Source organism: Strix uralensis, chromosome 1 (assembly GCF_047716275.1).
Source record: "Strix uralensis isolate ZFMK-TIS-50842 chromosome 1, bStrUra1, whole genome shotgun sequence".
Lineage (NCBI taxonomy): Eukaryota > Metazoa > Chordata > Aves > Strigiformes > Strigidae > Strix > Strix uralensis.
In genome coordinates, this window is record NC_133972.1 from 102,794,295 (window position 1) to 102,820,550 (window position 26,256).

The following is a 26,256-nucleotide window of genomic DNA, read 5'->3' on the forward strand; positions in this document are numbered from 1 at the left end:
TGCCTTCAACTGCTTGCTTTTCTCTTCCACTTGAGAAAGTGGTTCCACTCCAGGAAGCAGGCTAGTAAGATACAGAAGACAGAATAACTACTGCCTACATACCAAGTAGAGTCCTAGGAAATGTGTTTATTCCAGTCAAAGTAACTGCAGAAATTTACAGTTGCCTCCAGGAATATGAAGATAAACAACACAGCTCATATTTTGCTTCTTAAGGGCGGAGCCTGAGCAATCACAATTAAAAGGTCTAGCATAAGGCCCAAGTGGACAATGTAATCTAACATTAATGGCCAAGCTTATTGTAATACAAATTGCATTGGGATCTATCATCCAGGTCATCAAAAGACCCCACAATGACTGGGACTTCTGCAAGAAAATGCATGGCCTTTTTCTACTCAGTTTTGCTGCCATTATGTAGTTGAGCTTGATCAAATGATTATACTTTAAATTTTTCTGAAATGCCACAGATTGAAAAAATACAAAAACATGACAAGAAAATGTCATTAAAAAAATCCTCTTTTTCAAATCTGCGCGTGCTTAATCAGAACTTCTTCAAAAGGGAAATGAGATAACGCAGCAATTACATGTAACAGTTTGAGATGATTCTCTCAAATCAGAGACATTTGAATTACAGCATTCAGGTGAAACAAAGACTTGATTCATTATAAAATTATCCAAGAGTGAGTATCCAGTCACCTTCCATTTCATCAAGAACTTCAAGCAATGCGTTGTGGATAAGTGCCAGCGGTACAACTGAGAACCACTGATAGTGATCTGTACCATCAAAAGCCATTTTACAAGCTCAGAAAATAAGAAAGTTTACTTAATTTTTTACTTACCAGTAATTCAGGCTCAAATATAGCAAGTTTCATTTTTTAAAAGAGTTCATAGACATTAAGTACAAGCATGTTACATAAGACTTATCTGGAGTAAGAATACACTGTAAGAGCATGCACTTAGTCTTCAGATTTGCTTGTTTTGGTGTGATCACCTTCATTTTCTGTTATGTGCCCTAATCATTCCTAGAGACTAACACAGCTGTTTGTTAATTATTCCAGGTATGCCTCAAGCTTCAGTATAGTTTTCTAGCTATTTGTTTTCATATATTCAGTTTTGATTCTTTTGGTTGAGCTCTTCTGATATGACTGAAGTTTTTAAAACTTCACCACTACATCACTCACTTTTCAAAATGCACAAGTATTTTTAAATACTTCATTTTTTATTAGTAAGTTAAACTTATTGTAAACAGTATAGTCATATATGTTAGAACTATTTTTTTAATTCTAATACTTTTATGTTTCATACAGAAGATATCAAATCAGTTCTCTGATGAAGTCCAGATTTTTTTAAAGCTATTTTTAGTGGTGTTGGGTTTTTTTTTTTAAATACTTAATCTTCAAGTCTTTACAGTCATAACAAAAGTCATATGTTAAATCCACAAAATGTCAGCCAAGTAACACCACACATGGAAATAACCTGCATTAGAAGACCATCATGGTTCCGAAAATCTAGTACTCATACCTTAAAAAAAGTGCTAGAATTATAGTTACTGGTCCCAGAGTCAGCCCCTCTGTACATGTCCTATTAACAATACCTATTTTTAAACACACCATTTCTGCCAGATCATGTTTCTTTGTACAAACCTGGTAATGGAAAATAGGAGGTAGCTTCTTATTATACTCAAGTTGCCATTCAAATCATTACTCTCTGCGAGTCAGCTTAAATCCTTTCCACAATTTTTTTTTTTTTTTTTTGCACTGAGGTTTTCAATAACAGTCATTACTGTAGCATCCTAATGACTGATTAATGTAGAATTTATCCTTACAAAATCTGGCTTTATTAGTCCTGTTTTGCTGTCTCATTTTCTGCAAGTTTAGAGTTATAAGAGTTGCTCATGGCCCAGCTGCTATTTTTGCCTAACTTGACATTATAGACCTTGTTCCAAAAATACTTATGTTTTTTGCACTCACATGGACTGATATCAATTGGATTTATATATTTGGTATTTCCACAAATCAGCTTAAAAGTAATGGATTAAAAAAAAAAAAAAGAGTCCAAAGAATTTACAGACTCCAGTGACACTTCTGGATATGTAATTTGCTCAGTTTATCATCGGGCATTTGGCCAACATTTAGCTGCTTCACGGTATTGACCCACGTATACTTGCAGGGAGATACCGACGTCTAAGACATCATATCTGTCCCAAGGTGTTTGTTACTGTCCTTCTGATAATGGTTATTGTTGCTGCAGCAATGTGTCAGCCAAAAATAAGATGTACCTACGATTTCTGTGCAAATTCAAGACGTTTTACTGCAGAAGCAACTTCATCGTGGTTAAGCTAACATCCTACATTTTGCTCAAAAACACAGGATAAAGACACATGATCTTTTCTAATATATCTGCCATTGGGACTGCAGAAGTAACGACACAGGACTGTCAGAAGTAATGCTTCAGATGACTCCTGTAACACTTGCAAAACAATCTCATTGTCAAGAACCTCCATCCACAAAAATATCCATTCTTCATATTTCTGCAGCTTGCAGCCTTGTTTATTATAATTACATCAAAAGACAGGCTTCCTCATTTCATTCCCCTAAAATGACTCTTTCTGATTAATGAAAGAATTAGGTGTTCTTCAGAAAAACAACACACAGAGCTTAGAATGATAATGATCATATAGAAAGAAGGAAATGTAGCCTTGAAAGGTCAACCTTAATTTTGACTTTTCTTAAAATTCAAGCAATTGATTTTTGGATTTCACCTTTTCATTTAATGTCCTTTTTGGTCTAGGTTATAATATAATCTTCAATTTAAAAAATGAGAAGAAATTTCACCATGTAGAACTACATTAACCTTGAAATGGTCCTATTACCTTCTAAGCAGGAAAAGGTATGCTCTTTGCTAGTAAGCTTCACAAATATACCTTGAAAGCTGAGACTCAGTCATCAGGATTAAAGCCTAGTTTCTGAAGAGCAGTGGCATTTAGCATTTCTTTGGGCCCTGTTCCCACCTCATGATACCTCCGTATACCCTTACCCTAAAATTTTAAATCTACTTCTGTTCAGCTCTTTACTATGCAAAACCACCTTGTTTTCTTCTTCCACGAGTATTTGACAGAGCAGAATGTGTTCAGTTCGGACACTTTTCAGAGAAGCCTTTAAAATACCTCTGCAGTGCAACAGGTTTGTTCAAGACATTTATGACATGGTCAAATTTATAAAGATTTCTTTGGAAAGAGAAAATACAAGGTCTTGTTTTATGTGCAGAAGCAAAAGTTTCAGTGAACTGATCTAAGAATCTTTACCATGAGCAAACTCAACATTTCCCCTGACAAACTGTTGTATGACATGTATATGGCAAGGAAGACAAATGGCTTGGAAAGCCTCAGCCCAAACAATTAAGATGTGTAAAAATTACAGAGATTCTATTTTCAGCTGTTTATAGCAGAAAGTGCTGGCAGTATACTCATTTACATTGCTGCCTTTGCTTTATCTACTATCAATTTAACACAGTCACTAGAAGGCCTACATGCTGGTCATTCATAAACAGAAAGATACCAGTGATTTTTCATCTTGCAGTTTTACCTCCTCCTTTCAGCAAACAGCAATATCCTTCCTTAGCAAAGTGAATTTATGCTTAATCTTCAATTTGTTTGAATTGCTGCATCAATTTATTTTCTTTTTCTTCAAACCATCCCCTCCATCATTGCGATGTCCATGGAAAGTGATAGCTTTTAAATGAAAAATAAGCTTATCTCCCCAAATCCTTCTATTTGCATTGTCATTGTCAGCACAATCATGCTAAACTGTCCACATTATGACACAGGGAATTGTCTTAATTACCTTGACCTGGGTTGTTTATAAGGTCTCCATTCATTATAACAATGGTATAACTTGTCTTTAAAGGATGAAACTCAATCAATTCTTAAACATCTTGAATTTTTTTTCTTTTTGTTTGAATGATTTAGTTTAGTTAATAAAACTAATCAGGTGGGAGAATGACAGTGCATTTTGGAAACAACTAACAAGCTGTGGCAACAACTAACATAAGATGGAAAAGATTAAAAAAAACCTTGCAAAATTACAGTTCTTCAAAGTTATGTGAGTAATATGCTTCAGAAAGTATCATCTCCACAGCCTTGCTAAGTTCCATGGCTGGGTTCTAGTCACACTTAACTGAAATAAAGAAAAATGCTTGTTTAAACAAGGGAAAGCAGCAAAAAGTTTTGTCAAAACATAACTGGATGAAATTGGTGAGATTTAATGGGCAATGATATGTTGCAAGGCAACTACCTTAAAGGAAACTGAATGACAGTTTGCTTCAGGCTTCCCAAGCTATTTTTTTCAGTGATTAAATAGAAGTATTTGTCTTGTTTTACAAAATAGTGCACTGTATGATGAATTTTGCACTTACACTACACAATTTCTTTCCTTTGGTCTGTTCATTCTGGTCCCCAAAGTGTTCTGAAGTTTTTTCTAAAAATAAAAAACCCTCAAGTTCAAAAAAACAAACAGTGCTTTATTTGTTTTTCTTTCATTTTGCTACAGGATAGCTTTCAATCTTGGTCTTGAAAAGGCAGGAATTTAATCCTTATTTAATTTTATGAGGCTTAGAAAGGTTACAAATATTTCACACATTTGCAGTCATTTACTGATCTTCAGTTACAGGCAAAGAAGCACCAAGTTAAACTGCATTAGAAAAATCCTAAAAAGTTTCTTGTTCCTCAGGTCTTCTAAACATAGATGAACAAAAGGCCAAGGGCATCATTTCATAAACTTCTCTTTTGAGCTATTTTCCCCTAAAGGCAGATTTGAAATCTGTGCAACTTAATTCACAGGAAACTCTTTCACAAATATGCCTTTCCAACAGAAATCATGTCTCTTGTGAGTTTGGAAGCTTTATCCACCTGACTATTAAAAGCTACTTGTCTTCAAAAAGACCAGTCCAGTGATGTTCACATTAGTTCAGGGAATAATAAAACCCTGCTTTGAATTCAAACGGCTTTTTATGTATTCTTCAAAGAATACAACAACAGTATCTGTGAGAGGTAGTACGCTTAAAGCTTTGCAAAATCTACTCAAATACAAGATGCCTCCAGAAAAATATGTCTGGTCAGCTTTAAGAAAGCAGCTCAAATGACATGTATAACTAGGAGATACTTCAGTGTTTCAGAGTTTTTTTGTTATGTTTTAGCACGCTACAAAGGCTTTTATTTCCGTCTGAAATGCCAAATGCACATACAGCTATCAATTAATAGGGTCATATTTTTACTGTATGGACAGCTCAATGTTGAGTGTAGCCACTTTATTTAAGCGTACAAATAAACTTGCCTCTAGTGAGGAAACCCTGACCCCCTCAAAACCACCTCGCCCTCACCGCAACAAACACACATCCACCCAGGACTAGCTTTAGCATGCTTTTGTCTAACCTAGATGAAATCTATGCAAGCACATGCCTTTGCATTAGAAACAATGTTCTCAACTGAGAGCTGTCAAGAGACAACTTCACAGTTGAAGATCCTTGTAACTTTCACGTCTGTTAACATGTCTACAAAGGCACACTATATTCTCATCCCACCTTTATCTCAAAAAAAAAAATTAACTTGTATAAAAAAAAAACCCAAACCAAAAAACTGACTGCCTCATTCTCATTAGGATTTTGACTTTATCACATGCTAGTAAATAAAAACCTAAAGTGAAAACACATACTGAATACAGTCACTGGTGAATTTACTCAGAATTATGTACTGGTTTGATAAATATTAACCAAGAAAAAGAACAAGTATTTGAAAAGAGTAAACTACTATTTACATGAAGCAAGAACTAACCAAAGTTAATTGACAATCAACTAATTTGAGTGACAGGAACTAAAAGTTTGTCTACATATACTCTGCAGTACTGCTTTAATGAGGTTAATTTCTTCTGACATTCAAGTTTATCACTTACAATTAATTGGCTGAAAACAGAACCAAAAATCATGCTAGAAACTGAAACACTGCAAACCATCTTAACTGAAAGACCTTTACATATCAGCATCTCACATGTTTATGACTACAAAGGAAATCTTAATCACATTAAAACAAATTTGGATGCACTGTCAAGTGACAGATTCAGTTACAAATTTATGAGACTAAAGCATTTGTCATCTTGCTGTAAGAACATCAATTAAATGTTACATTTTTAAAACAGATACTTCCTTTTTCTTACTACTAGCAATTCCAGTAACAGTAAAATCTACTTAACTATTCAGAAGTTTAAAAGATTGACTCGTATTGGAACTGTAAATTAGCATTTGGTCAATACACAGTGATTTCTTACACACATCTTATGGTAGCACAAACCCTTAATCTTTCTAGATAAAACTTGTGACCATAGAATCTTGGAAAAGAGATGAAGAGGGAAATGTATAAGAAGTGTAAGACAACTTACAAACAAAAGCCAAACTTCATCAGGTTCTGGGAAGCCTAGATGTGATCTGAACATAGATTTCACAACACAAGCTGATATGCAAGAAATATTCTGTGTATCTAACTTTCTCTTTGCTTTATAATGCTTCCATTAGCATAAAGTATTAACAGCTACAGAATATAAGTACCTTACATAAATTGAGCACATATCAATTCAGATAAAGATTCTTTTTCTTTTTTAAAATCTGACTAAACACAATGAAAAGGAACTGGTGAGATTCTGCATCTTCTCTCAAAACAACATTATTACACTTCACTTTTTGTTAGCTATTCTAGCTGCATGTGCCATTAATCAAGTGACCCATACTTCATCGTTGAAAGAGCAGTTACTTAGAAAAAAACTCTCATTGAAAACTGAAATACTTGTGAAGAATCAGTGACTGCAAAACTGTTTACAGAAAAGCACTAAACTTCTTTATGAAGCTTATTACAGTACCTGTACAACATAATGTATTAATGTATTATAGAGATTCAAAAAGTATGTTTTTGAAGAAGCTCTAAAGTAACAGACTATACTATACGGATTCATGTAATATATACATTTTTTTTTAAAATGTGTGTATATATATATACACACTTGTATACTCACACACATAGATGTACACGTTCACACATGGAGTCTATATCTACCTATCTATACATGTATTCCTTCAGCTAGCCTGGGAATAATTAAAGAGAACTCATTTACCTCAACATTTGTAATCACCATTTCTCTAACAACATAAGCAATTGTACAATCTTCAGAGTGGCATCTGACACGAAAGCTGCCATATTCCATTACATCTGGTGGATCAGGCCAATACTGATGACATTTGGTCTGTAAAGAAAATTAAGCACACATCAAGACTGTATACAAGCACTTCTGTTTCCTTTCTCCCCTCGTATGCTATATTCAGGGAATTCAAGGAATGGTATAAAATCTTCTGGTTTGTTGGTGAGGTGTTTACATCCAAATTGGAAAATAACATGACAAAACAGGCTAAATTCTCTATAAACTTTTGTTTTAGTAATTTATAATAAAAATTCAGGTAAATGACTTCTCAAGGCATAACAGAGAAGAAACAGATGGATTTATTCCATCTTAAGAAGAAAAATGTAGGGGGTGAATTTGTAACTAACTTCAGCCACCTAATAGCAGGTTATAGCGAAGACATAGCTACACTTTTCTTGAAAGTGAACAACAAAAGGACAAAAGGCAACTGAAAAAAAGATGCTAAAAGGGAAATTCTGATTAGATGTTGGCTAAAAATTTCCATGAGGATGGTCAAGCACAGAAACAAGATGCCTTATGAGGCTGTGGAATCTCCATCCATGGAAAAAAATCAAAACTTAACTGACATAACACTGTGCACCCTGCATGAAGTTCAAAGCTGTCCCCGCTTTGAGCAGACAGGAGGGGACCAGGTATCTCCACAGGTCCCTTCAAACCTGAATTATTCTTAGACCTTGAAGCAAGATCATGCTAGAATGCAAGAAGTAGCATGAACCAGTCCGTCCTCCGCCTATTCCAACACCGCAGTCCCGCAGCTGAGGGAAGGAGCAAGGCAGACTCCATTTCTGGAGGCCTGAAGAGGTAGTTCATTCTGCACCAGAGAGGGAGCAGGAAAAAGAATACCCAACAGCACTGTCACCCCTTAACACGCACCCTCCAGAAGTTCAGTGTGCCTGGTACCCATCTGGCTGCCTCCATGAAAATGGTTTCCCTTCTCCTCTCTCTGAAAGCAAGTGGGGAAGGTCGTGAAGTCACCCTAGCAATCTTCTAAAGACTGGTTCTCTAACTTAGGTATTAGTTTTCAGGCCTCTAAATGCTATGTGTTATTTCAGTTTTTGACAGGGATTCACTGAATGGGAAAAAGGTCTTCATTTTTCCATTTGATCGTATTTTGTGTTTTAAGGTAAACATATTTTTAAAACACAGAATAATGCTTATAAACATTAGTAGCAAAAATACTATATAGAAAGTTATCACAAGCTCAATAATCCACAGTAACTTGGTCATATAATGAAAGTTATCCTTCACACTTTCTAGGGAAATCTGAGCTCAGAAACTGGAGGAACCAATGCACAACTTTAGTTCATGTGTGTGTCATTTGTCAGAGAGCTGTATATTTCTTTTCAACATCAGATGCAAGACTGAAGACAGAGATCTTCTTTTAAATGATTATTGTATCTAAATGCTAAAGTTATGAACAAAAGCCCAGAAACATACTTATTGATGCAAGAAAACGTAATTTGCCTTCTACCTCAGAGAGGTTTAATGCAAGGCCATAATGGCTTAACCTTCAAGCTTACCAACATGTGACAAGCAAAGTCATATGTGCATGTGAATGGACCTGATGTACTGTATATGCAGTTTGAGGTACACCAAAATACAAGTGAGAGCTGAAGTGGAATTCAGTATTAAAATTACATCCATGAAATATCCTATCTTTTCTAAAAGAAAATAGATTAATCAGTTCTGTGTACAACCATAAGGAACCATTTTCTCTCCTGTCTTCTGCTGCTGCATAGTAAGAGGTTGATCTTCGGATCCCTACCACTCTACTGCTGAAATTACAAAGTCTTCCCTTTTCTGCTTCACCTTCTAAAGGCAGATAAGATAGGCACATCTAGTCAGCATGCATGTAAATTTTGTAGAAACAATCCTAATACCAATATCTATTCCTCATTTTTAGAGCAGTGCTGATGACAAAGTTTGCTACCTCATTTCCCATCTAATTAAAGGCTGAAACATTGTGGAATAGACTGAACTTGAAAAAGTATTCCTGTGAGATACTAGTTCAGTGAAATCTTTGTCTGCTGAAGACAGCTCAAGTTTGCTCATCAACATAAAGTTTTCAACATTTCATTCCAGTAATTAAATATTTTCATCTTCCATTTCTGCAACTCCAGTCTTGTAAATAATTGCCATCATGTAATGAATACAAGCCAAGTAGTTTCCAAGTATGAGTCCACTGGACTCACGAGAAAGGCGTACTAAAGAAAAAGTCCAGCTGAGCTGTAAGAAAATTCAACAGATTCATAAAAAAACATCTTGACACAACTCCCCAGACACCGTACTGAAAACTTTATAATTGTGTGTGATCAAAACAGCTGAGCTATAGTCGTCGCTTCACTGCCTATATATTTTAATAATAATTGTTACTAGCTCCAAAAGAAACCAAATAAATTGATATTCCCAACATGTTCATATTTCAGCTTTAGTTAATTTGGATTATCTATCAACTTATCAACATTGCCTGTGCCATCTGTAACATTTTTTGTCTATAACTTTTCTAAACTAACACAGAGTGGCAAGAGCTGGAATTTTTGAAATGTTAAAATGTCTTAATTCTACCTTTCCTAAGGCTCAATTTTCAATGGCTTGAAATCCAAATTTTAACCATTATCTCTGGAACTTTTACTGCAGTAGTTTATCTGAAATAATTTCCCCTTTAAATTTAAGCCAAAATAATGCATCCATTTCTATAAAATGAACATTACCAGGGGAAAGCCACCATTTTTTTATTCTATTATACAAATCTTAACACCATTGAAAAGAAATATTCTAGAATGTAAAACCTCCAGGGTTTGGGAAGAGATTTGGCATTTGGAAATGGGGATACTCTGTCAAGAATCTTTTTATATCCCTGAAAATTCACCCACAAACAGGGCAAATATAAATCATCTCTGAAAGTAAACAAAAGTGTCTGGTGTATAGAGGTGCCAGCAAGATGGTTAGAAGTTAGCAACAATTTGCCTCGAAGGTTCCAAGTCACTGCGCAAAGTACAGACTAGTACTAAACTGTGTTTCTCCTCAATACAAGGAAAAGAAAGCAGGAAGCTATTCTGACTGCAATACAGTTGAAAGAAGAAGGGAGCATTTTTGTGCCAGATGATGTTTGTGTTCATGAACAGCTATGTAACCTTTACCATGGTTAAAATCTCTTGTTTTTCAGCTTTCACACGTCTTTCATACATTTTGATGAGGAATTACATTGTTGCTTAACAGTCCTTACTTATGTCTCAATCATTATGCTGTTTAGGACCTCAAATACTCTCTTACTTTCCAAAAACATTGTTTTTTGACTGGGATGCCAGATAAATTCGATAGTGTAGTATATATCACATAGGAAATAAAGAGAAAGGCTACAGTGAAGGCATACAAGAGTCATCATCTTCTCCACCTCTTTAAAAAACCTGTTCAGTTTGCAGCTTCTAAAACTTCAAACACAATCCCTTTATGTATATCAATAATCTAAAAACATCTTTAAAACTACAAAGGATACATTAAATCAAATGTTGTATACACCAGATATTGCTTTAATTTTCACCTTGTTATTCTGAAATTAATGGAATGCTAGAATTAAAAGAATTAAGCAGAATTAAAGGAATTATCAGAGCAATTCTAGGGAAGAACCTACGCCATAAATAAAAGTAAACCCATTAAATTCTGACCACCAGCATGCTAAAACTAGTAAGTACTGCAGTGGCAGACTCTTGTTTGAAGCCAGACTACAAGTTTTGCTCAACCTGCTCAACGTATCCAGATGTCTGCTGAACTGTTAGGACAGCAACTGCCACATGGAGCCCAGTTCCCAGGGAGAAAAAATGATGGCATATAGTACCTGGCTGATCAGCAAAATGGAGTCAATGCAGTGATTTCTGTTTATCATACAGCTGGTTTGTTTTCAAAGAAGTATAACAAAAAGAAAGTTACAGACTATCTCTTCCTGTAAGTAATTCAGAAAGCCTGGCCTTCAGAGAAATGATTAAACAGAATAAACTGGCCTATTTTAGGGTTATTTAATCATAACAATAGGAAAAAAGTTTAAAGGCACAGCACATTTCTTCAGCACACAAGAACCTGAACACTTACCCGTCCTCGTTCAGTGAGAGTTGTTAACATGATGATCAGTGACAACTTGTGATCCCAGACTACTTGCCAGAAGTGTGCACATGTGTGTGGTAGAGGCCCCTGAGTAGCAATGTACCTGTTCACAATGCCCACAGAAGGAATTTCCATCTATAAAGAGAAAGAAAAATCCTATGTAAAGTTTGCTCCCACTACTCAAGCACTATCTTAATTCATCATTTTATTCAAACAGGAAGTTTTGAGGGAAGATTAAGGTGGCAAGCTGAGTAATAACACAATCAAGATCACAATTTGTTATGTGAAAAATCTTTAAATATTTCATTTATACCAGATGTATATGAGATTCTATAATCCTTTATGCTGAACTAGGAACAAACGCTTAATAGTGAAAATCTATTTGAAAACTGGAAACTGCAAAGCTTTCCAAATTTTCTTTAATATTTAGTAAGGAATAATGGCAAGGTATACCAAAGGTACACTAGCAAAAGCTGTTTATTGCCTGATACTAGACATAGTAAGTTAATAGTTGATTCTGTGATTTAGGAGTTTAACTCAAGTATCTGACACAAACATATATACATATATATATATATCTATATCTCCCTCTTTTCCCTATCTCCCAGGCTACACACATGATTAGGGCAATCAGGGCTCTGGTTTATCTTCTGGACCCTTCATAGCAAAGATAAACCATAAGTGGTTCTAGAGGGAAAAAGGCTTAGCTTTAAGCTATAGGAGACAACCTCTGCGTTTTCCTACGGAAAGGTAAAGCAATTTTTACCAGTTAAAGATTCTGCACTTATCACAGTGAATACTACACTTGTATGTACTGCATATCAGGACGGCCGCTTGTTTCACAAGAGATACTTCATCTTTTAAATTATGAATCATTACATCTTTTACATTTACAAATCCCCAAAATATAAAATGAAAAACCCTTATTCCTTAAACAGGCTAAATTTAGTCAGCTACTGTAGTATAGAAAGTGAGCAAATGCAGGTCTCTGTATGACTTACATTCACATAATTCGCATTAATGTAATCTTCATCTCCTTGCAATATTATCCTTGTGGCATCATCTGCACACACACAAAAAAAGAGGGAATAAAATTAGCAATTAAGAGGCATGCTTCCCTTCTATTAAGTCAAAAAAACTGAGGAACTGCAGACACACAAACAGAATACACACCACAATAGATTACCTTTTGGAGAATAAAACCAACAATTATATGTCTTTGACTATATAATGAAATCTTTAATCAAGAAGCGCAATACAACAGTTTTATAAGCTATCATTTAAAGGATAAAGCAAAATAGGCAGAAACTGTACTTAACACTCACAAGGTAGAACATCTTTGTATCTGTTCTTGTCCATATTCTGAGGTACCTTTGCACATGTAACAGCCAACCCTGGTTTCTTTCTATAAAGTTGCTGCAAAACAGAATTGAAAATGGTAGGATTTTGAGGGATGTGCTTATGCTATACACACACACTAAATAGATTCACATAAAAATAGACTGAAAAAAAAAAAATCAGAAGTTATTTTCTTTAATCTTTTTCCTAACCATCTGCAAAATTCACCTGAGAGAATTTCTGTTATTGCTAGCCCATCATCATCTCTAGAAGAATTTCCAGAATAAAAAAAAAGGAAATGGGAGAGTCACTGATATAAACTATTTCCCTGCAAGGTTGCCTTTTTCTTATAAAACTGTGGGCCAGAAGAAAAACAGCGGTTGTGGGTGGAAGAAGTGACCAATAAAAGACATTAGAAGAAAAAAATAGCTGCAGACTGATATTTTCTGGAATCAACTGTAACACAATAAAGTCAGACAAACTTTTATTCTCTGGACTAAGACAACCACATTCAATACTGCAAGTACTCGAAAAAACAAGGCTTCTATGTATCACAATCTCTTAACATATGACTCCCTTTCTTTTGGGCCAACCCTTATCTTACAAACTTTATCTGGAGTAAATGTAGGCATACAAGTGTATAACCAAAATTTTAAGGTCAAAAGTGCATTGAGTGCATCCTACAAGACAAAAAAAGATACAGAGGGGGAAAAACAACAGCAACAAAAAAATCAAGTGTAAATATACATGAAAGCAACTTACATAAATCTTGATTTATTGACTTGGCTGTGCCAGAGTTTTATAGTGAAGTCACTGAACACTTTCCAAAGAGCTCATTATATCTTCACGTTTAATGAAGATTTAGAATATAGTTCCATACATAAAATTGAGTGAAACAAATAGGAGGCTAAAATCCCCTACTTTGGTTGAGAGAAAAGGAACAACACACAAAACTTTAATTGACTGTGAGATTTACTGAATCCTGACTCCATATCACAGTTCACCACATTTTTCAACTTGAACAGTATAAATAAGCCATGTAAGAAGAGAACTTGATGATATATGTAACTGAACAACTTCTACTAGTTATAACTCAAGTTCCATTTTACTAGAGCCAAGTTGTGATTTCTGCTTTTTTTTGGAAGACAAGGAAGAATAATTTAATGTTAAGTAACAATTCTGGAGCTTCATTATTGTTGCCTGACAAAAAGTCATTTGCCATTGACAGACTTTGTAAATTCTGCTTAAGTGGAGGAAGATATTCTGGAAAAACTTGATTATTCATAGTTTACTGGCTAATTATTTACTATTTTACTAATGTGAATGGAGAGTTTAAGAGCCACCAAAGTTGATGAGGTGATGCTGCAATTGTGTCTGCTTCTAAAGATCACTAAACAATGAACTCAAAGAAAGAAGGCCACTAAGTTGTCCCCTAGTTTATTAGATTTCAAAAAGGTTTGCGGGTTTTTTTTTGTAACATCAGTAATATCCTTTTATAAACACTGTCAGGAAAAAAGTCATAAAGGATCAAGTACCTATGAAGATTATTACAGGAACTTTATGCAAAAATTAGTCAACAACTTTGACAAGTGAGAAAGCATTGAAAGGCTAGTTCATCTCTTTTGAGTTACTGTTTCAACAGCCAACAGATTCATTGCTGCATTGTGGCCAGTGCTGTGGATTTTGGAAAGCAGCTGTGAACCATAGTCTACAGTTCCTTAAAAAAAAAAAAAAGCAGGGAATCTTAACTCCCAGAACTCTTGAAAACAAAGCAAACCTCATAAAAAGAGTGGTTATGAAATAAGCAATACCACAACTCTTCAGCCACCACCATTAAATCTTATGGCATTTGAAAAAAAAAAAAATCAAAATTGGGAAAAATTGTATTGCTGTTCTACAAGTTTTCAGCATCAGAAAGGGTTGCTCCAGAACTCAACAATGTGAAATTTATAAATCATAATAATCAGGGTTTCTCTAAAGTTGCTATAAATGTTTGGATCCACAACAAAAAACCAAGCACAAACATACATACTCTGTACTCCCTTGCCATTAGAGAAGCAGCTAAATCATCTTTTGGAATTTCTTACGCTAACACTGAAGGAACTAATTTAATAAACTATAAAAACATTTTATTAATCAGTTTTCTATGACATTCCTTGCTAACATGTTGAAGAACATGACAATTAATTCAATAATCTATAGAGCAGTTCTTCAAAGTCTCATCCTATATACAGAGGAATCTCACCTATGAAGTAATCTGCTCAAGAAGTAACCACCAGTGTTTTAGATCGCCAGGGAGAAACACCACAGAACTGGACATTACAAATGACCTGCAAATGGAAATTAACATTCCAAAACTTTCATATCAACCTCTAAGAGAAGATGATGAGGAATGGTCAAGTTGTTCCTGTTATTCCATGAAAGAAGGCAACACATGAGACCTTGAAACCCTAACTTAAGGTAGGAAAGAAGTTTAGAAATGTCACTAAGCAGCACAGACTGACCTCTGTCAAAACACCACTATTCTACTCATAATAATAAAAAAAAATATTAATTTAGTGAGCTTTGGATACTTGAGCTAGAAACATGTTAATTAGAACACATTTTTCTCAGCAGATGATATTTTTATGCAAGACTGATAATTCATTCTTCCCTATCTTGAGAAGTGAAGGGTGAAACTGATGGGCAAGACACATTCTTGCTCTCTTGAGAGAAGACTGCATGGGATCAATGAGATTCCAATTAATTAAGCCCTTACATTATTTGCTGGTCACTGCTACTGGTTATATTAATGGCATTTGAGATTTGAGTATTACCTACCTCAAACTGAATAAGGACAGTCCCACTTTCCAGCCCTCCTCTTAGCTGCTCCATAGACTCCTCCAGTGTATCACCACCATATTCAGAACAGATAGGAAGAAGAGATTCTGGGAGATCGTGGGAATCAGCTTCGTCTTCTGATTTAAGCTCCACAAACTGTTTAACTACTGAAATATGTATCAAAAATTAAAATCCATTACATAGAGCATTCATGTGTTTGCAACACATATTCAAATATATCAGCTTGCAAGAACAACAAAGTTTGCAGAGACAAGGCCTCAGGAAAGCAAATAGCAACACATTTAACTGCATCTTTATATACTACATTACTGTAGAAACTACTAAGAGTAAAATGTCCTTATGACGTTTCAGAAAATGAAATTCTCAAGGTGCCTATCTATGAACGCAAAGAAATTGACTTCCAAGCACGAAGGGGTTTTTGCTGCTACCTTGTCTTATCAAATAAACTGCTTAATAGGCTAATGAACTGCACCATCCACTACGGTAAAAACCAAATGAGCTTTGCCTAAAAAAGTTTAGAGCATAATTCATGGAACATCTCTATAAGATTATATAAGAAGCTTATATAACTTTGGACCCCCAACAGCAAAACGAACATAAACATACATTGTACTCCCTTGCCATTAGAGAAGCAACTGAAATATCTTTTGCAATTTTTTATGCTAACACTGAAGAAATTAATATTAACTACAAAACAAATTATTAGTTTTTTATGACGTTCCTTGCTAACATCTTAAAGAACATGACAAATATTAATTAATCTACACAGCAGTTCTGTCTCTATGAAAGCTATTGTATTACCAAATGTGTCCAGCTGTGGTTATTCTCTGCAATGATCAGAATGGCTCATACCTGCCAAACTTCAGAAAATGGGGAGCTGTTCATACTCATGCCTATACAAACGACTGGCATGGAGCCACAGGTTATTTTTAACTAAGAGCAGACTTCTCTTATCTGCAAGTAGGAGGGGGACTAGAAAAGTTAAGGGAAGACTGAATTCTGCATAGAGCCACTGGAAAGACCTATAATAACAAGAGCAGGACTGTTGAGTGAAAACAAGACCAAGAGCCCACCTGTCCTCCTAGAGACACAGGAAATTTTAAATAAAGTAAATGCTACAATAGTACATATCATTTAGGCAGTTTTATTCCCTCCTGTTTCCCAGTGATGCATAATTCCTTCAGATTTTTAAGTCTTAATGTAATCAGAAACTGTGTGCAAAGCCCTTCCATAAATGTGTGTGTTAAGATCTTACCATAGCTCTTAAGGAAAGCAACTAATAAACTAGAAGTTTCACATCACCTGAAAGCTCTTGGGATGTGCATGAGTTTAAATATGGAGGAAGCAAAACCAAGCTCGATGGGTTCCCCATATTTTTAAATATACAGGCTTAAGACCATGCATGTTTCAGAGATTGTCTCCTGCTTGCTGGCAGCAATTTAGCAAGTAGCCAGCAGAGGTCAAGCTCAGTATTATCATAAAACCCCTATCAACTTATTTGACTTGGTTCATTGTATAATTGTGCTGGGGAACAGCCCATGGGTATTAGCAAACCTGCAGTTGGGGATTTGTGAAATTATGCTATATTTACAAAAAAAACTAACAAAAAAACCTTTGGCTAGGGACTTTGTTCTCATAGATTTTTAGACTTAAAAATAATAAGAAATTTTAACTTGATAGATTCTTTGTTGCAGTGGTAAGAACCTGTATAGTTAAAACTATTTGTACTACTAATTCAAATGCAGAGAGATCTAATTTTGAGCACAGACCTATTCCCAGTGCACTGAGAACACATTTATGTAAACAGAAGAGGGTATACCGCCAAATGTAAGTGCAACAGTCTCAAAAACATTAAAAGTGAATAAAATTAGCCCAGTTACCTTTCCGCCTGACCAAAAGTGCAAGCTCTCTTGTGTGAGATTCTCTGCTGGCTTTTATGAACATGACCACCTGATCATGCGTGTGCTCTGAGATATCTCGGCCATTAATTAATACTATCTGATCACCTTCATTCAGTTTTGGAATGCATTTATCAGCCTGTTTCAAGACCAAAGAAACACATTAATGTCATTGCATCCAGTCATGTAAGCAGGAACACATCAGGATATTAAGTTCATCATGTAAGCAAAGTCTTCAGAGTTCTCCTGACAAGGTTTCATCTTCTGTATCAGAACATCTATCAAAGGATTCAGATCTAAAGCTGTCCTTCTTGCTTCAAAGCCTCTCAATGAAGATGAGAAACAGTTCAAACAGCATATTGATAGCTATAAAAAAATTCATATTTATCAAACAGCCATCATCACGTTGCTCTTAAAGATTTAAATTTCAGACTCTAAGCCTCAACAACCACTGGTTATAGACATTTGCAAATGAATTTCTGGAAAAAGTATTTTGGGCATGTAAGATAATACGCTTCAGTTTTTGTGCAATGAATACTGAGAAGTCCAAACATGATTTTGATGAACATAATTTAAATAATGTGACATTCCTCAGGCATGTACTTCTTAAAATTTAAAGAAATCCGAACACATTTCATATTTTTGTTATTTATCAGATTCTTGTTTGGTGGATATCAAATGATATCTACTAATAGAGAACATTCTTCCCCACTTCAGTCACTGAAAGTTTTAACAAGAAGATGCAGATAAATCCTCAACCTGTGATGCTCAAATACCCTGCATTTGTGACAAATTCTTTTGCTATCTGTGCTGCAGAGAACACTAAAATGAGGTTTTCCCCATCTCAAATAAAAACTTACATTATGTTTTGTCTTGGATACAGCAATTTAGATTAACTGCTGAACCCTAGGGTTTGTTTGGCTTTTTTCTGCCACACTTTGCAGTATGCTTAGCTCTAAGTCCAGTGCAAAGCAATTTAAGCTATGGCCAGAATATGATGATGATGCTACAAAGATGATTAATGGACTAGAGCATCTCTTGTATGAGGAAAGGCTAAGAGAGCTGGGAGTGTTTAGCCTGGAGAAGAGAAGGCTCGGGGGGGATCTTGTCAATGTCATTAATACTTGAAGGTAAGTTGCAGAGAAGATGGAGCCAGGCTCTCTTTAGTGGAGCCCAGCAACAGGACAATAGGCAATGGGCACAAACTGAAACACAGGAGGCTCCATCTGAACATCAGGAAACAGTTTTTTACTGTAAGGGTGACTGAGCACTGGAGTAGGTTGCCCAGAGACATTGTGGAGTCTCCCTCCTTGGAGTATCCAAAAGCCATCTAGACATGGTCCTGGGCACCTGGCTCTAGGTGACCCTTGAGCAGAGGGGGTTGGACATGATGACCGTCAGGTCCCTTCCAACCTTCTGTGATTCTGTAATACAAATGTGCAGGATTCTACAAACTTTGAGCGTCAAGTAGTGTAACAATTTTATTTTCATTGCTATTCTAATTTTTGTCTAGGAAGTCCAGCTACACAAAAGAGTGACAGACTAACACATACACTCCATTTGATTTGTTACGAGACATAGACCTTTACTGTTATTCGCTCTTCATAGTTGCTCCCTGTATTTCCTTAATGCCAGCACAAGTTCCTTGAACTTTATTCATCCAATGTTATAAGCCCTATCAAAAAAACATCACCAACCCCCCAAATGTGAAAAAGATGTTCTAATTAGACCTGATCCCGGTTATGCCTTGCAGTGATGGCTGCTAAAGTAAGTTTATCAGTGATTTACTATATTACCAAGTGAAAAATAGGAAAAGATGGAAAGAAGTGATAATGACATTATCAACAAGAAAAATGCAGAATAAAAAAAGAGGTAAGGTTATAAAGAAGAAAATAAGTTAGTAGCCACTTGTGTCAGAGAATAAAGTAAAAGGAAGGAAAACTTAAGACATGTATGAGTGCCACAAAACAGATAAAGAAGAGAAAGGAGAGAAAAGATGTATGCAAGAGGAAAAACTCCCAAGCAGAAAAGCAGATTAAAAATTTAAAAGGGAATAGTTTCCCCTAACTTTTTCCAAAGAAATAAGGAAAGAAAATAATGAAGATTGACAATGATTAATAAAAAAGACAAATGTAAACAGAAAAAAAATGGGAATTATGAACAGCTACAGTGTTCTTCAACAGTGATTAACTAGGTATTCACAGTTCCCGTCCCTTGACATATTTTGTCTAGTTTACAAGGCAAGACTGAAGAATGCAACTATGAATGATTGATTCATTTAATCACTGTGAAATATTATTGTTTGAGATATAAGTTATTCTCTCTGAAATACAATTATTTGAAAAGATAAGTGATATAAAGACCATATCAGGTCAGTCTAGGAGAGCCAAAAAGTCAACAAGAACATGGAGGGAATGGTTTCTGATCTCCTATATTTGTGCATAATTTAGATTTCTTGGCTGGTTGCTGGCTATTATTCTTTATTACAGAAGGAGATTAATATCTTTGCTCAAAGAAACTTTGTTAATCATGTGGCATGTTAATGCCTCTGCTCTCTTACTTGAATCATCTGACTATATAAAATATATCTTGAAGGAGAATTAATTCCTTCTATGTAAGCATAATTTGTAGATTTTTCAGATACTGAGCTTTTCCAGACAATTAATTATGTCAAAGGCTTCCTGTCCTATTGACATACCCAATGTTTCATTTTATGCTAATCATCTTGTTATTGCGCCAAGAAGTATGAATACTATTTTTCAATGAGAAGCTCTATTAAATAAAACCATAATGGCTTCTTTAGCACCTTAGGACATTAATACCGTTTGTGGAAAAAAAAAAATCAGTATAGGTCTTTAATTAAAAAAAAAACCAAAACCAAAATGAGATGCAATAAATGGTTGTTCTTTAGATATAACGCTCTCCCACAACAATTTTGGCTACTCTGTCCTACAATCTTTCCAGTATACTAGATTGCCACTGTATTAGAGGGAGATTTTTAAAAAAGAACTTTAGGACATGCAAGGGAAAATATTGCCTTATTTTGGCAAGTAGATTTGCTTTCCCTCCTCCGCAAAAAATACAGATCTTTTTGTAGGAAAGTGGAAGAAAGGGATCTACAAGCCTAGGAAATGATCTTAACAAATATTACCAAACAGCATCCCTGAGGACAATTTACAGAGTAATGAGTGAATCTAGAGCAAGTTAAAATAGTTGCAAATACAATGAAGGAAAGGCATCACTGAGCTAAAATAATGTAAAAATGTTTTCCACAGACTGCTTAACTTGAACTTTCAAATATCAGCTACATTTCATTAAGCAGTCAAGAACTAGTGAATTTTAGTTTATGGAAAACAATATAATCCATGTTAATACTGCTATGCTCTAAAAATAAGTTATTTTTTCCTTCTTGCTGTAACGTGATTTCTGTAACACTGCTGTTGAGTATATTGTATTGGATAATTGTTTCCAATTTATTCTCTGACTCTGGATAACTTGCTTGCTTGGTGGCACTAGGCTAGAGAGCTTATTGGCCACTTGCATCTATGTCTATGCCTATACCACTAACTGGAGACACTTAAATGAAGTGTGTAAGTTAGAAGCCCAGTCCTTTTCCAATTCAAGAGAAAAAAACAGATCAATACTTTCCAGAAGACAATCTGAATCTGCTAAAGGAAATCACTGCCTCTGGAGAAGCATCTTTCATTCTCTGATTGTGGAATGAGCCCATTTGACCTACACTAACTTCAGTATCATGAATCACCCTTGAGAAGTTTGCTAGGTTGACTATGAAACATTTTAAGGACTGCTTTATTTTCACTTTGTGGAATTATAATTTCCTACTACTGTATTATTCAAATAATTACTGTAGTTCATAAAGGAGTGCTATGCACTGCTAAGTCAAGCCACAAATCATAAATGTGACAGAAACCCAACTTCTCAATGTGTTTTAGCTTGATTTACATCATGACATTTAGATACTAGTCCTGTGACTATTCATCAAATTTCAAAAGCGTCTATAAGATGTAGAGTACACTGGATTTTTAGGATTAAGTCAGCAATATTCCTATCAAGTTTGCACTGAAATTATTTTATGAGAGTTGAGAAATACACTTTAGAAGAAGGTGAGTGAAAAAAATTTGAGATAACATATGTCCTTACAAATTTATGTACTAATTATTTAGAAAAAAGTTATCCAGAGGTTAAATTACTATTATTATTTCACAATTCAACAGAAGAATTCAATGTCTGTACTGATTCAGATGGATGTTCCACCTAGTCTTAAATACTTCCATAAGCAAAAATCCATGGCAAAATAAGAACAGAGCAAACAAAGTACTCTCCCATCCTATAAATGTTTTTAGCCCTAAGGATTTCCTCAGCCTACTGTGGTTTGTCTATTCAGTAACTGTCAGCAGGGTTTTCTCCCAAGTATGTGCCCTCTCCTGACCACCTACAAAATTATTATAACCACAGCAACTTCTGCCAAGGAGCTTCACAGGTCTATCTTATACATGAAGAACTACTTCACTAAGCATGAAGAACCTGACTTTCACTAACTTAATTTGGTATCCCATAGTTCTTCTGCTGGAATTCCCTGCTCACAGTGCTCCTCATCTTACAGATCCCTACTACATATCCCTTAAACTAGTTCTTTTTTCTAGGCTGCAGGGGCCAGACTACTCACTTCTTTAATGAACACTGCTCCATATCTTCAGTCATCACTTTTGCCCCTCATCAAACCTTTCCCAGTTCAAGATGCACTTTATGAGACAACTGGGGGAAACAAACATGTTTTCTACTAGTATCTTGTTTGGTTAACACTTCCAGATTTTTTCATCTGTAGTTTAAGAAACCACTGGTCAAATCAGTTTCTAAAGAGAACAGCTCAGCTGCTATCTCATACTGGTTATGGGTGTTCAAATTTCTGCGTGTTCAGACCTCTGAGTGGTGGAGACAGTTAATAAAGGAAGGGATTAAGTCTTAAGAATTTACTTACAGGTGATCCTGGAGTTATTCTTGATACCACTAATGGCATTTTTTGATCTACACCACCCTAGAGGGATGTCAAGTAAATAACAGTATATTATTAAGCGTAAATAGCGTTTAAAAGCAAGTAATCACTTATTTTTGTTTTTCTATAAACTTCATGCTCTGTCATTACAACCAGGGTTGGTGAAATTGAATTTCCATCAATAAATGGGGGGAGGGTGTGGTGTCTTTAAATCTACCAATTTTCAGTACACTAGATTCAGTGTCTTTGCTTGGCCATATATTTTAACAGGCAATAAACAGATTGAATACAGCATTTATTTTAACCCTACTCTTCAAGCAAGCCTAATTCAACACCTGAACTTGCAAGGTGGACAGTGTTCTTAGATGTTGTGAAGAAACTCTAAGAGATCAGGTAGAATCAAAGTTCTAGACAACTGTACTCCCTTATTCTCTTCAAATGATGTTCTATCACTGCCCCACCAATAAACGCCCAAGGTGAAAATATCAAACTCTGCCCTGATTTTGACATTATGGCTACTTTACTCTATCTGCTTAAATAGAATTTCAGTGAGGGGATGTCAAAAATCTAAAATAGTCAATTACCAATAGGAATTCTATTTTCTTAATAAATTAATTTTCACCTTTCCAATATGATTTTTTAATAGACATATTCAATTGGCAAGCAGAAACTATTTCACTTGTTTTATAATACAGAGGTCCAACTTTCCAAAAATTGATGCCTTAAATTAGGCTTCCAAATTCATATTTAAGCAGCCAAATAGGCAGTCTGCTTTGGAAATGTGCCATGCCCGTAGTATATGCAACTAAAATCCACAGAACTAGTAGAAGCTTATTTCTGTAAATGTTACTTTAGCATTTAAGGATTAGGCTGCCACTTCTAAAAACTCTCGGTCCATAAGCAATTCCTGTAGGACATACTGCTGTCTCCAAAGCATTGCATTAAAAGGAAAAAAATAACCATGAAGTCAAAGCATATCTCTATAAAGCATTTAAAAATAATTTAAAAATTGTGCGTTTACCTTTAGATTAAATCCAAACTTCCCATCTTCATCTGGTATGATACGCACCAAAAGTAAATCTCCCTCAATTAAGTCATTCTGTAATATATATATATATATAAAACAAACCAAAACTTTTCTAACTTTTGAAAGAAAATATCAGCAAATTAGAGAATACTGCATCCAAATTCAGATGCGTTGAATAATACTCTATGTAAATCCACATTTGAAATAGGAAGAAGCTAAGGTTACAGAATAGACTCATGATTGTAAGCTTTTAAATTGTAAAAATAGCAACATACATAACAGCAAACACATTCTCTGCTTGCTCTATCCTAACACTGTTACTATCATCTTACCTCTCTCAACTGAGAGCTCCTAATAAAATTTTCAAGATGTTGCCTTTACTAAAGGTGACTTAAAAGGAAAAAACGTTAGGTGCAACACATTTGAATCAATTCTACTCAAAGGACTATAAAGTGACTACTTTCCACCCATTTTTTCTCCTGTAAATGCGTGCATTGGTATCTCCTGCAAGAGATGCACAAGCCAGAAGGATTAAAAATTGGCAGCAGCTACTGGACAGGAAGGTTAGGAGGTAGTTCAGCACCCCTCTGGAACAGGCTGGAGAAAGGGGAGGAATGATTCACTACCACAATGCTAGCAGGGAGCAGCTGCTTTCTAGTCAGCACAGAATTCAAAGGATGATGTTTAGCCATCCTGGAGATGCCTGGGATAAAGCAGAGTTGTGCCTGCTATCAAGAAATATAGCAACTTGAGTTATCTGATCTTTCCCTGTAGAGGAAATAAGAATTAATCACATAAGAATTCCTATTCCACTAGAAAATTTCCCTGCAGATGCTTCTGGAAGCCTGGACACTATGGAAATCAATGCAGTTGGCAGGACTGTCTAACATACCATGTACACAACCTTGGATAAATTTGAGTAGACAACAAGATTTATTCTTATTACTGCACAAAATATATGTTCATCCTGAAATATAACCAGGTTTTGTGCATTCTAATCTATAGTTCAAAGCTACATTCAGTACTAGTTTTGACTTTAAAAGCATGCAATTGAACATATTGAACATACCTTATCACAGTAGTACTGACTGGAATCTTCCGTTGAGCTACTTTTTGTAACGTTGTCGTATGTTTCCAAGAACTGTTTATCCACCCCTTCCAAGGGGTAAGAGCCAGAAATGTTACCAACTCCATTGGGAGACTGAGCCAAGGCTTTAGGTGAGATACGGGTCAGAGAACTCCGAGTTGGACTGTTTCCCAGTACATTCCTTCATTTAAAAAGGATAAATAAATATTAAAAAGGTATGGTTATCCAGATACTTAAATTAAATAGTAAAGCATACAAATATACTGCTCATTAAAAGCGTGAGCCAACTTTATACTTAGATTTAACACTACTTCTTGAGGTGCAGGGTAACAGGACTGGAGTATGATCTAAGCCTATCATTTGATCAGGGGACATCCAGAATAACGGACAAAACAAAAATAGAGTAGCAAAAACATTTTTAGCAAAACATTTGGATGTTAGGTATGAAAGACACTGTTGCAATGGTACAGGAAATCACAGTAACATGAAAAGAGCTGAACCCTGGGGGAAAGGCACTTCAGTTGCCAATTCTACCCATGAAAACCTTTTGCTATGATTCCACTCATTATTGCAAAGAACTTTTTTTTTTCATTCCTTCCTCTTATGAGTGCTTTTCCCTCTGGGAGAAGGTGGTTTGCAGAAAAGCTATGCTAAATTGTCAGAGAAACAGGAAATGAAGTGACAATGAAAGGTTTAATTACAGTTAATATAGTCTGTCATTGAAGTAGTTATAACCATGTAGAAGGACCCAGAATTAAACTGGGGTGCAAACCTGGCCTAGTGATTCAAGAACCCTAAAATTCAAGGATAACAAAAGTCAGTAATTAAATACCTCAAATCTTAGAATTGGCCAAGTTGCCTGGTAGTGCTCCAGGACTTTTCAAATGTTCATTTAGCTACATGCCCTCTTATGAAAAGAATGAAATGCAGACCTCTAATGAAACTAAACCCCTTCTTTAATTGGACCAAACTTACAGGTACCATGCAAACTCACTGCTCTGTCTTTATAATACTCTGAAAATCTCTGTCCTGGGGAAAGCTCAGGTATAGCTCAGATGCAGTTTCCTATACAGTGCTGTGTATGGCAGAAACTGAGTCCTAGCTACCTGTATTATCCCACTGGAGACAGACTTTTCACTTACACGATGATCTGTCATGCTCAGTGGCAGTACTTTTTGCAAGAACACTGCACTGCAGTGAAGCATATTTGATCCTTGGAAGTACATGTGCTGTTAGTTATTACAGTTTATCCCCTAAAAGCAGGCTTTTAACATACAGCACTTGCATTGCAACAAACTTTAACAATGCAAACACTTGCTCCTCGGCTTGTGGAAATCTGCAACAAATGTAAATGCTCTGAAAGGTGCCATCAAGCAAATGTATTGTTGCCATAATATTTCGGATATTCAGTTGTAGTACATGTACTTGGCAATGGGGATGAAGTGCTTTGTGCAACATTTGCAGAATTTTCAGTTATTACAGAAGATATTTTTTCAGTGTTTGGAAGATATTATTCACTTAACACTCTCAATAATTTCAAAATACTTTCAAGTAGTGAACAATAACGGTGCTTAAAGGAATTATACTGTCAAAGTTGTGGTTTTATCTGATAGCTTCCAGGACTTTCCATAATTTCTGTGAGGTCACTGTTAAGCAAGGAGGAACACTGTATGTATAAATAATAAATTTTTCAGAACATAGTCATTTAAAAAAAAATT

The 26,256-nt window shown here is 35.4% G+C and overlaps 1 protein-coding gene across 3 annotated transcripts in view; it reads right to left on the bottom strand.

The window, feature by feature from the left end:
- Window positions 1-26,256, bottom strand: part of PTPN3 (protein tyrosine phosphatase non-receptor type 3) — a 136,288-nt gene that overhangs the window by 13,499 nt on the left and 96,533 nt on the right. For all 3 annotated transcript variants that reach the window (XM_074875510.1, XM_074875519.1, XM_074875528.1), the window contains 9 exons: window positions 24,521-24,719; window positions 23,446-23,523; window positions 22,410-22,466; window positions 17,393-17,549; window positions 15,492-15,658; window positions 12,659-12,749; window positions 12,335-12,396; window positions 11,322-11,468; window positions 7,152-7,280 (listed from right to left, as the gene is read on the bottom strand). In XM_074875510.1, coding sequence (XP_074731611.1) covers window positions 7,152-7,280; window positions 11,322-11,468; window positions 12,335-12,396; window positions 12,659-12,749; window positions 15,492-15,658; window positions 17,393-17,549; window positions 22,410-22,466; window positions 23,446-23,523; window positions 24,521-24,719 — 1,087 coding nt within the window. The remainder of the gene's footprint in view (window positions 1-7,151; window positions 7,281-11,321; window positions 11,469-12,334; window positions 12,397-12,658; window positions 12,750-15,491; window positions 15,659-17,392; window positions 17,550-22,409; window positions 22,467-23,445; window positions 23,524-24,520; window positions 24,720-26,256) is intronic.